The sequence below is a fragment of the Ahaetulla prasina genome, chromosome 2 (genome assembly GCF_028640845.1).
Source record: "Ahaetulla prasina isolate Xishuangbanna chromosome 2, ASM2864084v1, whole genome shotgun sequence".
Classification (NCBI taxonomy): Eukaryota; Metazoa; Chordata; class Lepidosauria; order Squamata; family Colubridae; genus Ahaetulla; species Ahaetulla prasina.
This window is the reverse complement of record NC_080540.1, coordinates 44,728,061-44,741,389: the sequence shown is the minus strand read 5'-3', so window position 1 is coordinate 44,741,389 and position 13,329 is coordinate 44,728,061. Positions and strand designations below refer to the sequence as shown.

At 38.3% G+C, this 13,329-nt stretch overlaps 1 protein-coding gene across 6 annotated transcripts in view; it reads left to right on the top strand.

Annotated features, from left to right (window-relative positions):
* The window catches only part of SHQ1 (SHQ1, H/ACA ribonucleoprotein assembly factor), a 144,963-nt gene that overhangs the window by 63,267 nt on the left and 68,367 nt on the right, over positions 1-13,329 (top strand). Inside the window, exon 12 of one of the 6 annotated variants that reach the window (XM_058173946.1) lies at positions 10,441-10,811. The exons of the other annotated variants lie outside the window; for them this stretch is intronic. Coding sequence (XP_058029929.1) covers positions 10,441-10,537 — 97 coding nt within the window. The 3' untranslated portion in view covers positions 10,538-10,811. Of the gene's footprint in view, positions 1-10,440; positions 10,812-13,329 lie in introns of those variants that run through there. 6 annotated transcript variants of the gene reach the window in all.

Below are 13,329 nucleotides of genomic sequence, written 5' to 3'. Positions count from 1 at the left end.
ACAGCAAAGTGAGGCAGTCCTCCCATTTTTAGAGTAATTTGGGTGAAAAACAAATCCTCTGTTGGATAGGCACATACTCTATATTAATTTGCTTATACTCTTATATTCAGCATTTTTGTTTCAGTGCTTCTGTCTCCACTATTAGCTTTCATCTTTTTCTTTCTTTCAAAGTGCTATGGGTTCTAGTATGTTCCCAGTGCTCACCCATAATAATCTTGGTAAAGCAACAGCCAAACACATTTGTTTATTTCTTACAAGTATTTTCATTCTGCCAAGCTGATTGTGACTCCTGACAGTTTACAAAAACAACACAAAGCAATAACCATAAAACAAAAATAATTAACGAAGTTGATTACTCCAGCTGTACATATCCTTTGGAATTACTTGGGGTACATTCCTGCCCAGTTATCTGGGCAGAGTTCACAACTGTTAGCCCTAATGTAATGGGCAGGGTCACTGGAACTATGAATCTGGCCACCTGTGGTTTAGGTCCCTGTCCTTCCTGGTTGATTAAGGTCTCCCGCAAGTGACAGCAGGTGGTAGAGTCTGGGCAGTAAATGAATGTTTCTGTGTGGGAGGGGGTGGTTTCATCTGCCTTGAAAGAAGTAGTCCTCGACTTACAACAGTTCATTTAGTGACTGTTCAAAGTTACAGTGGCACTGAAAAAAGTGACATGACTGTTTTTCACACTAACAACTGTTGTAGCACCTCTCTGGTCACATGATCAAAATTCAGAGGCTTGGCAACTGGAGAACACAGACAAACCTCCCAGTGGCCTCAACGACTCTCTAAAAGAATGCAAATGACCAGCAAGGAATATATGTAAAGCCTTCCATTCCCCACCAGCCAATCAGACCTGAAGAAGCTTCTTGGATAAGAAGCAAACATCTTCAAAGAAAAAAAGGAAGTCTAGTTGCCTCTTGAACAAGCACCTTTGGGTTATGGTCTGAAAGGAATGAGATGCAAAATAACCAGACAGGTGTTTTTTTTTGTTTACATTTATACCCCGCCCTTCTCCGAAGACTCAGGGCGGCTTACAGTGTATAAGGCAATAGTCTCATTCTATTTGTATATTTTTACAAAGTAAACTTATTGCCCCCCCAACAATCTGGGTCCTCATTTTACCTACCTTATAAAGGATGGAAGGCTGAGTCAACCTTGGGCCGGGCTCGAACCTGCAGTAATTGCAGGCTACTGTGTTCTTAATAACAGGCTTTACCAGCGTGAGCTAAACCGGCCCAAACCGGTTTTGTGCTTGTGTGTGGATATCTGTAGTGGTAGCAGTCCCACAGACCATGGATTTTAAACCATGCATTTTAAACGGTCCCAGCTACTTATTCACATTGCTTTTGGGCATTTTTTCCCTCTCTTTCTTCCTTTCTTCTCCATTTAATACATCTCCCCCCCCTCCCCCGCCAATGTCCTGTTCCTTGAGCGTCTGCCTGAATGATGTCTCTTTGGGTTTGTGCTTTGATTTCTCTGACGTTGCATGCCAAGAGGCAGTTTGTCACTCACTTGCAAAAGGGGGTCAGCAATTCATGTCCTCTCTTTTCAGTCAGCACTTATCCGCTGTTCCTCCTGTTTTGACTACAGAGGCAACATGTAGCCTGCATAAGCTGTTTCTTTTTTTAAGCAGGTGCAGCTTGCAGTATGCAGCTGTGATCAAAGAGAGAGAGCTGTTTTCAATGCAAATAGCATCTTTCTGTTCTGTTCTAAGGCTTGTCAGGAGCTGACATCCTTTGACAGCGATTCTACCATCAGCCACTTAACCCGCGTGATCAGAGGCAGGAAAAAAAAGGAAGAAAGTAAAAGCAACTGTTCCTTTCACACATTTCCTTTGATGTCATATTGAAGTGATAATCTCTGGTTTGGGTGGGTATGTCATTCCACTATCAGCTCTTCTGCAATAAAGCTCTCTACATTATCAAGAAGAAAAATGCCCTATGAAAAACGCATCAGCTAATGCCAGATGCCCATTGGATAGTTGAAAAGTCCATCGTTTTTTTTTTGTTTTTTTTTGTTTACATTTATACCCCGCCCTTCTCCGAAGACTCAGGGCGGCTTACAATGTATAGGGCAATAGTCTCATTCTATTTGTATATATTTACAAAGTCAACTTATTGCCCCCCCAACAATCTGGGTCCTCATTTTACCTACCTTATAAAGGATGGAAGGCTGAGTCAACCTTTTATATCTATCTATCTATCCGTCTATCCCTCGATCCATCTTATATGGATATATTGATATAAATTCGTATAATTTGATGGGAGACTTCAAGCCAACTCAATTGCATCTGTTATTCTTCAGATTCTACAGCTAATATAATGCAAGTTTTCAAGGTTCTCCACGCAAGCCACCACCCCCTCAAAAAAAGCTTTTTTGATTTGTATCACTTATTTTATTTATTTCTTTTCCCAACTGTATACTTGGAAATTGTGATGACATCCATTAGAGGCTGTGACACCAGTAGAAACTCAGCTCATTTCAACAAAGAAATGCTCATAATTATAATGCAAAAGCTACTCCACAGATAGGTATGAATTTGGGTCTTGTCTTTTGTCTCTAGAGTCTTTTGTCACATGATTACTTATGGTTCAAAAGTGTTATTTTTAGCTCTTTGTTCTGAAACAAAACTTTAAATAGACTCTTCCTTTGAAGGTATTTTTGTTTGCCATGTGGATTTTGCTCCTATTCTTTTTGTCCGTCATTTTTCCTTAGAGTTAAATAAGTACCATCAAACACCAGGCAATCATGTAAACAGATGCTATCATCATCTATAGGAACAGTTTAAAATTCTCTCAAAAACATACCGCTGATTTCTTAATCCTATCCATCCCATCCATCCATCTTATCCATGATACTTCTCCAAACCTTGCCAATCTTGCCAACTCATGATGGTTGCCCAAAGTATGTGAGATTTGATTGTCGATCATCGCTACAAAAGAATAGTCACACTGTATTTTATCCAGGATAGACTGCATGATTGTCTTACATCCCATGTTTCTCTTAGTGCTGTCTTCAAACCCATAATTTGAAAACTGTTGATCTTCTTTTCCACAGTGGAAGGCCATTGTTTGATCTTTGCTTATCCTTCATACTCTTCTTTATGATTGCCCCTTTCTCCCTAGAACTACTCCCCTCTTTATTTCATTGACTCATTGTCTGCCTATTCTTGACAGTTAGAAAACAAAACTTCCAATTCTTCCCATCCATTGCAAGTCCAGTAAACATGCTGGTTGATGTTACCTTTGCCTTCTTAATATTTAACCTTAATCTGGATTTTTTTCACTTTTTAGAGTGGATCCTCTAAATTGTTTTTACTTTAGCTAACAAAATGATGCAAAATATATCTTAAATTGTTTGTTTTTCAACCTTCAATCTTAATTCCAATTTAATTATTTCCTAATTCTGCTGTTCTTATAATACATGTGTGTGTATTTAAGTGAAGAAAATATGCATCCCTTGGCTCAGTCCCTTACATATTGTGGTCCAATCTCTTTCTCCAAACTCAATTATCACAGGATCTTTGTTCACTGTAAATGAAGAATAAGGAGATATTTTGGTGCACTCATTAGCCTTAATATATTCCACATTCTTCCACAATGTATCCAGAGGCTTGCTATGGTTGCTAGAGCAAAAGTAAAACTCAGTTTTCTATTCTTTTGTTCTCATGAACAAGCTGGAACTGATGAAAAACGGTTGAATCTTCATTGAAGCTGATAATTGCCCATGAAAGGCCACTGGGTTACTTTGTTGGGTAACTGGGAAGAGACCAAGAGTCCAGCTTTTAGGCAGGGAGACAGAAGGTAACAACTTAGTGGAATATCACACACCAAATTCCTATCCACAATCTTATCATACTCTTGCTTGTGTGTATCTGTGGCAGGCTTGTATGCAGCCTTTGCCAAATCTTGTTCTTTTAAGAGGAGCTGAGCAATTATCTCTCCTACAAGAAGTCAGAAGCATGAGGAATAGCAGATATGAGACTTTATTTATATTTTATTTATTTTATTTTATTTTGTCACAACATTATATACAGGAACATATATTGAAAGGAAACAATAGGACAGGAACGGTAGGCACTTTTGTGCATTTATGCACAACCCTTATAGTCCTCTTAGGAATGGGGTGAGGTCAATGGTAGACAGTTTTTGGTTAAAGCTTTTGGGAGTTGGAGAGGAGACCACAGAGTCAGGTAGTGAGTTCTAAGCGTTAACAACTCTGTTACTGAAGTCATATTTTCTGCAATCAAGTTTGAAGCGGTTGACATTAAGTTTGAATCTATTGTTTGCTCTTGTATTATTGTGATTGAAGCTGAAGTAATCTTTAACAGGAAGGACATTGCAATAGAAGTTTCTGTGTGTTAAACACAGGTCTTGTCGGAGTCGGCGGATTTCTAAGTTTTCTAATCCCAGGATTTCAAGCCTGGTGATATAAGGTATTTTGTTTTTTTTTTTTTTTTTTGTTTTTTTTGTTTACATTTATACCCCGCCCTTCTCCGAAGACTCAGGGCGGCTTACAGTGTATAAGGCAATAGTCTCATTCTATTTGTATATTTTTACAAAGTCAACTTATTGCCCCCCCAACAATCTGGGTCCTCATTTTACCTACCTTATAAAGGATGGAAGGCTGAGTCGACCTTGGGCCGGGCTCGAACCTGCAGTAATTGCAGGCTACAGTGTTCTTAATAACAGGCTGTTCTTAATAACAGGCCTTACCAGCCTGCGCCATTCACCGGTTTACAGAGGAGCGGAGAACTCTTCTTGTAAAATATTTCTGGACTCGTTCAATTGTATTAATGTCAGAGATGTGGTATGGGTTCCAGACAGATGAGCTGTATTCAAGAATGGGTCTGGCAAGTGTTTTGAATGCTCTGGTTAGTAGTGTAGAATTTTTGGAAAAGAAGCTACACAGAATTAGGTTTACAACTCTTAGAGCCTTTTTTGCTATATAGTTGCAATGGGCTTTGGCACTTAGATCATTTGATATGAAAACTCCAAGGTCCTTAACAGGGTGGGGGTCATCTGTAATATAATGTCCATTAAGCTTGTACTTAGTGTTTGGGTTCTTTTTTCCAATATGTAAGACTGAGCATTTGCTGGTTGAGATTTGGAGTTGCCAAGTTTTAGACCAATCGGATACAAAATCAAGGTCTTTTTGAAGGGTAGAAGTATTGTTGGTGGTGTTAAATAGTTTGACATCATCAGCAAAGAGAACACAATAACTTGAGATATGGTCACAGAGATCATTTATGTATAGTATGAAGAGCGTTGGTCCAAGAACCCTGCCTTGAGGAACGCCACTTTTGACAGGGACAGGAGGGCAAGGTGTGGGGATGGTGTGGGGTGTGTGGGGATGGCAGCCACAGATTGCCTGAAAGGGACAGATGTCTACTGAGAAATGTGTTATGGGCAAATTCTGCAAGAATCAACAGTTTGGTCTATTTATCCTGTTAATAAGAGGCATAGCACCTTAAGTACTATTACAATAATTGGTTTTTCCTCTCCAATTTCCCATTCGAGGCTAAAGATTTATATATGACAAATAAATCTGTCATAATAACTAAAAGAAAGTTTTCCAAAATTTAGAGATGATTAGAAAACCACAGTCTGAAATTACACAGTTGACTGTTCCCCTATACAAAATTCTCAACATGCAACCACAATTTGGGCCAGAACTTTCTATAAACATTTGCAAAATCCAGAGAATGTTGGACATCCTTTCATATTTCTAGGTGCCTGTCAGGTAATAGAGATTGAACTTTTGCATCAACCATTTGTTTTCCACCTATAATCAAAATATGCCAACTGAGCTTCAGGTTTATGTTAATATGCCTATACTTGAGGAAGCAATGTTTTGCTTCCTTTTCCTCCCATATCACTCCAAAAACATCAGTGAATTTCGCATATTTTTTCTGGAAAGGAAGGGGATTCAGGGTTGGAGAAGTCATGTAAGACAGGGAAGACTGCAAATTGTGCAATTGACAGTTTTGAGATTAAAAACGCATAAATTATCCCTTGTTTCCAGTAGACCTCTAGATCATGGGTTGACAGCAAATCAGTGTTCAGCACAATGGGAACACATAAGGTCGCTACAACAGAGTGACAATAATTCTGTTTGATTATTTATTGTGAGCTGCCAAGATGTTGGATGTTGGATGTTAGGATCATCTCAAGGTGCTTGCCCTCAATCATTTTCATAAGCAAAGGTACATTGCTATATTATGATCTTATCTATGAAGTTGGCTATTATTCCTCTCTCTAAAACAGTGAAGAGTTGTTTTTCGAAGCCAGAGATTGTATGAAGGATTGTATGAAGAATAATAAGGACAATAAAATGTACTGGCCTTTGGTTGGCTGTTGAGCTCTTTTTAATCATCTGACGAACCTCCTGCTGAGTTCTTGGAAAATGAGTCTACAAAGCTTTCCAAAGAGGATGCTCTGGAGGATTTGAATAATTGCTTACAGTATGTGGCCTGTAAGCTTTCCAACTATTTCAGAATTCTAACCTTTAACATTGCAAGTCTTGGGTAGATTTTTCCTGGGGCTTCTTAACAGAAACACAAACTTAGGTCTCTGTTAGAAAACGGGTTACTGGTATTTGCCTGGGTTCTCTGCAGGGGTGAAATGCTCCCGGTTCGGACTGGCTCACTCGATCCGGTAGCAATGGGGGCTGGTGGTTTGGAGAACCGGTAGCAAAAATCCCTGGCCCCACCCCCTGCCCCTGCTGAGCCGTGCCATCATCAGAGGTTTTTTTTTTTTTAACTTTTAAAAGCAGTTTTTCTTCAGCCGAAAACATGCCTTTAAAAGTAGAAAAAAAGCCTTTGATGATCCCACGGCTCGGCTGAGATCGTCAGAACCCTTTAAACTCTTTTTTTTAACAACCTCTTCGGCCGAACAGGTTGTAAAAAAAAAGGGTTTTAAAAGGCTCCTCTGGCGATCTCAGCTGAGTTCCTCATCACCAGAACCTTTAACAAGCTCAGCCAAAGAGCTGGTATTTCTCTTTTCTATATATGGTTTTGTTTTAGTGGAATAATTTGATAATTTATATATCCTCTTGCATTCTCTTTCTTCAAAACTGTTAGATTGCTGTCATTTCCTATTTCTATGCCATGTCATCATGTTCCATATCTTTTGAGATAAGACCATGGAGCACATTAAATGATTTTTCTCTTACAGGATTAAAAAAATGTCAGTGGGTCAATCTGTTACTACTGCATTCTTATTTGGCAGCTGGTCTATTTCATGTTCTACCTCATTCCCTGTTGGAATCTGTCCAGAATACATTTACTATCTCCAGATGGGTTTTTTCCCATTCTACAATCTCATTTGTAAAGGGAATTATTATAGTCTTTCCATTTTCCTTTAACTTCATTTGACTTTATCAGATTTCCATAATTACCCTTGGAAATAAGTTTTCCTGTGGTTTCCCTGAACTTCTGGGGAAAAAATCATTTTTATTTTCTTTTTGTGTTTTCTTATTATTAATGTTCTTGATTGAAGTCTTTCCTTATCTGTCTCACTCTGAAAGCCTTTTGGATCTTTACTTCATCAAATGTTGGGAATATTTTCTTCTTTGATTTTCTCAGTGTTATGTATCTGTTCCATATTCCTTAGATTCTCTTTTGCTTGTTAATTATACTGAGCCTATTCCTTACATTGATTTTATATTCTAACTGTATGTCCTCCAGTTCAAATCTTGCTGCTAAGTTTATGCAGTTTAATTTTAACATCTACATTTTTCACCGGTAATTCACGGTCTGTTCTTCAATCTGCATCCATGGAGAAAAATAAAGGTCAGTTATGACATAATGGCAACATATCTGTCTGCATCATTTTGCTTTGTACTAAATATACTATTAAAAAAAAGAGTAGTATAGTTCCACTTGGTAATGCTGCTGTTTAAGTGCCTACCTGTTCTTGTTCGTTTGTTTGAGGAGTCAGCAGTGCCATGGTAAGGTCTTTTAGATGCCAGGATTTAATTTGCATCCTTGATTAAATAGAAAAAATCAAACTGATATCTAAAATATTTTCTCATAGATATGATATTTTGTGTACTAAATGAGTCATCTGTTTTATTATTGTTATAATGGGTCAGATTGTCAGTCATGTTTCTAAATCATGTTTAGAACAGATCTGAAATTTTTATCCACAGTCTTTCCCAAGGACCTCGGATTGGCAGATATTGTTTGATGATGGGTGTTTTTTTTTGTTCTTATATACTTCATTCATTAAACATGAAACTCAGTCAACTGAACATTCAAAAATGCAACACAAATACCATTGACTGGTGCTAATGACTGATATGGGTTGCTGTCAGCGTCCAGGTACCTTCTTAAGATATACAATGTTCCAAGTGGCGCAGTTTTTTGCAGTTTGCTGCTGCTGCTGCTGTCGTCATCATCATCATCATTATTATTGTTGTTGTTGCTACTCCACTGTTAGAATATGCCTGCTATCTCTTCCTCGAGCAACAGTCCCAATTTATCCAGTAGTTGGTCATCCATGGACAGGAAGTATAGTTAGTCCTTGACATATAACTGTTCCTTTATAGTGGTTCAAGTTACAATGGCATTGAAAAACATGACCAACCATTCCTCAAATTTAGAACTGTTACAGCATCCCTCTGGTCACATGATCAAAATTTGGGCACTTGGCAAAGCATGTATTTATGACAGTTGCAGTGTCTTGAGGTCACGTGATCACCATTTGCAACCTTCCCAGCAGCTTCAAACAACCAAAATGAGTGGGGGAAGGCAGATTTGCTTCTTGACCATGATTCACTGAACAGCTACAGTGATTTACTTAGCAATCATGAAAAAAAAAAGGTCAATGTTGATGTTACCTAGTTGGATAATGAAATGTCTCCAAACAAGCAAACAAGTTCAGAGAGCATCAGTGACCAACAATGGGCCCTATTCAACAAAATGAAATTTAATGTGGAGAAAAGCAAGGATTTACACCTGGGCAGGAAAAAAACAAAGGTACAAGTACAGGTTAGGCGAAACCTGGCTCAAAAATAGTAACTCTCAGAGGGACCTTGAAGTCCTAATGGATGATCACTTAAATATGAACCAGTGGTATGCGGCGGCAGCCGAAAGAGTTAATACAATCCTTGCTTATATAAACAGAGGCGTAGAATTAAAATCAAGTGAAGGATTAGTACCGCTTTATAAAGCCTTAGTAAGGCCACACCTGGAATACTGCATTCATTTTTGGGCACCACATTATAAAAAAGATGTTGAGACTTTGGAAAGAGTGCAAAGAAGAACAACTAAGATGATTAAAGGTCTGGAGGCAAAGACATAAGAATGGTTGCAGGATTTGGGTTTGATGAGTCTAGAGAAAGAAGGACTTGGGGGGGACGACATGATAGCTGTATTCCAATATTTGAGAGGTGCCACAAAGAGGAGGGGGTCAAACTTATTTTTCAAAGCACCAGAGGGCAGGATAAGAAACAATGGATGGAAACTAATCAAGGAAAGAAGCAACCTGGAATTAAGAAGAAACTTCTTAACAGTGAAGACAATTAACCAGTGGAACCGCTTGCCGTCCGAAGTTGTGGGTGTTTGATCACTGGAGGTTTTTAAGAAGAGCCTGGACAGTCACTTGTCTGAAATGGTATAGGGTCTCCTGGTTGAGCAGGGGTGTGGACAAGAAGACTTCCAAGGTCCCTTCCAACTCTATTCCGATTGATTGATTGACTTCACAGTTCTACTTTGAGCTATATACCATCTCTTCTATTAAAACTATATGTATAAAAAATAGAATTTCAAATAAGTGGGAATTCCAGGAAGACGGAGAAGGGGAAAAAAGTTCCAGAAACACAGATGCTAACATCTTTTTTTTTTTTAAAGAGTGATGGTAGAAGAAGCCATTGTGTTTTCTCACAAAGTTTAATATAAATATGAAATTCAATAATATAGGAAAAGCATGAAGAACATGACTTCTGGAATTTTTTTCCTAGCTTCTTTGCAAATTAGTGACCATGTTTTCTTCTGTGTAATTAATGGCTGGCTTCTGTATGAGTATATTTACTTTTTTTTTAAGGACTAATCATGATATTAACAAGACTGGTTGTATATAAATTGCCTCTGTATGTTTCTTATTTTCCCCTCATGTTGTAGCTATGTGTATTTATGTGTGTAATGGAAAGCACAAGGTAGATTACATATTCATATGCATACACATTTTTGCTCATGTATACTAGAAATGGGGGAAGATAATAGAGCACTTGGCAACATTTCAAGATGCAATGGAAGATTATTATTTTTTTTCTCTGCAATCTCCAACCAAATCTCAAAAGTCCCAATTTCAAAGTCTTTCTTTTGCCACACCAAATTTGATTTTTCTTCTGTCTATTCGGTAAATTATTCTACTGTTAGAGAGGTAGCTGGAAATTGAATTCCGAACCACATTACAGTATGCAATTTCTTTTCAGCATTCTATTGGACACATGCCAGCATTCAAAAGAGGAAGAGACCATCAAGAAAGAGAACAGAGAGATAAACTGGAATGTAAGGAGTCAGAAAGACTAAAGCTCAGAATGAAATTGTTGAAGATTGTCAAGGACAAAAAAATGGGCTTCTTCAGAAATAGTCAAAATTTTAAAAAACCATACATATCTATATACCAATAGCTAAATGAAGACCACAAAATGCTAGGAGATAATAAAAGAAAAAATCTCAATTGTTCAACAACTCTTCCCAACTCCTCATTTTTGTGGTAATGGAGGAAGAGTGTTCTTGGAAGGCTGATAATGCACATCAGCAGTAAACCCCAAGATATATCCAGACCTATATTGGGTAGCACCAATATGGGAAGAAGCTGGAGGTGGTTAACCACTCTAGTGATAAAAACTAAGGCATGATTCCATACTATACAGGAGAAAGCATAGTAAAGCACTCCGTACTTTATCAGGAAAAAACACTTTGATAAACATTATAAAGTGATTGATAGTATAGTGCTGGATGAGAGACCCCTCAATTTGATAACACTGAACATGGCGCTGAGGCTTTTTCAGAATACTAATGGAGTTTATGACATAGCAAGATTAAAGCCTTTGAGACATCTAGTTGCTGATGTTACCCAGGAGGAAAAGAAAACCTTAAGTTGCAAGGGCAGAAATCCAGCGGGAATATGAAACGCAAGAAACATAAACATGAGGAAGCTGAACACAGTAAAAGATAAACTGAATCAACTACACACTGACTACACACTGAGAAGGAAGGGCTCACTGGAGAAGAGCCTAATGCTGGGAAAGATTGAGGACAAAAGGAGAAGGGGACGACAGAGAACGAGGTGGCTGCATGGAGTCACGGAAGCAGTAGGCATGATCTTAAATGGACTCCAGAGGATGGTAGAGGGCAGGAAGGCCTGGAGGAACGTTGTCCACGGGGACGTGATAGGTCGGACACGACTTCACAACTAACAACTACAACACACACTGTCATCTTAAGCACCAGCAAACTGAAAGGGACTTCAATTGGGCACTTTCACTCAGAAGATTAATCCATTTACTATTCAGAGCTTAAAAAACGAGGGCATTGCTTTCATTATTCAGAAAGTATATAGCAAAGACAGGGCTTGGATGCAGTGCAGTGAATGACTGAATAACAACTATTGGACTTCATGAACAACTAATATGAGAGTTATTCAAGTTTAAACTCTAGTGGTGCAGAAGAGGAAATTGTTGAGTTATATTGTGAAGGTCACTCTGAAATTGACAGAACTTGCAAGGAAGATGTACTGCTTGAAGCTGGAAACTGGAATGCCAAAGTTGCAAATATTAAGCAGCAAAATGTACTTGGTTCATATATCTTGGAAACTGAAACGAAGCAGGAGAATGACTTATTGATTTTTGCCAATCCAATATATTGCAGAAAGCATGATGAAGGGACAGGATTGAATCTCGAGACTGAGAATATTCCCTGAAATATGTTTTAAGGCTATTAGCTCTCAGGGCCCAAATTAGTTACATCTTAGAAACTGAAGAAGCTTGCTGATGGTCTGGCTAACCCAAATTGAATCATTTTTGTAAAATGCTGGAGAACAGAGGGCAAGTCGAATCATTGAAGGAGTTCCAATCTTTAAAAAGAGGATTGGGGGGCTACCGATCAGCCTGCCTGACATAGTTATCTGGGAAGCTTTTAGAAAAGTTCATAAAGCAATTAACCAGCAAGTGCTTTGAAAATACTGAGATGGTTCTTAAAAGTCAGCATGAGGTTGTCAGCATGAGGGAGTCAAACTATTCTCCAAAGCACCTGAGGGTAGAACAAGAAGCAATGGGTGGAAACTCATCAAGGAGAGATGCAACTTAGAACTGAGGAGAAATTTCCTGACAGTTAGAACAATTAATCAGTGGAACGACTTGCCTGCAGAAGTTGTAAATGCTCCAACACTGGAAATTTTTAAGAAAATGTTGGATAACCATTTGTCTGAATGGTGAAGGGTTTCCTGCCTGGGCAGGGGGTTGGACTAGAAGACCTCCAAGCTCCCTTCCAACTCTGTTGTTGTTGTTATTATTGTTGTTGTTGTTGTTGTTGTTGTTATTACAAGTCTTTCAGTTACATGATCCTGAATTTCTTAAATCATATGTGAAAACATCACATACTTGAATTTTAATAAATCGGTTGACCAAAAAAAATCCATGCCATGCTGATTAGCAAGTACCTAAGCATGGCTAATTTTTTAATACATATTACATGGACTCACAAATAGTTTGAAAACGGAGACCAATATGGTACAATGGCTTACATAGTTGACAAGGAGATCCATCCCCAGCTACTAGATGGCTTGGGTTAGTTTTACTCTCAGCTGAATATGTTTCATAGAGTTGCTTGTAAGATGAAATGGAAAAAAAAATCTTGCGTTCCCTGTAGAAAGATGGGATATGCATCTAACAAATGCAAATTTTAAAACGCTCAACAGTTCCCTCAATTAATAAGTATAAATAATGAGGCATGGGATTTGTTCCTAGGCCAATTGTCATTTAATATTTTCACTAATAATTTAGATGAAGAAGTGGAAAGAATGCTGTATCTAATTGATTGCTCAAGATTTCTTTATTATTCCAAATGTCAGGTCACAGAATAATGAACTTAAGTTACAGGAAAGCAGATACTGGTAGAAGCCTGGCTTCTTCCTTAGCTGAAGCCTTCAGGAGGCCATCAAAGGAAACCTGTGTAAAGTACATTGCAGTATACTATCCACAAACAGATGAGATTATGGGGAATCCCAAGCAATTATGCACCATTTAAAACTGACAATAGCAACCACTAATCATGGTCTCCATCTGCCTGACAGTCATTGTCAGTGATCTAGTAAGAGC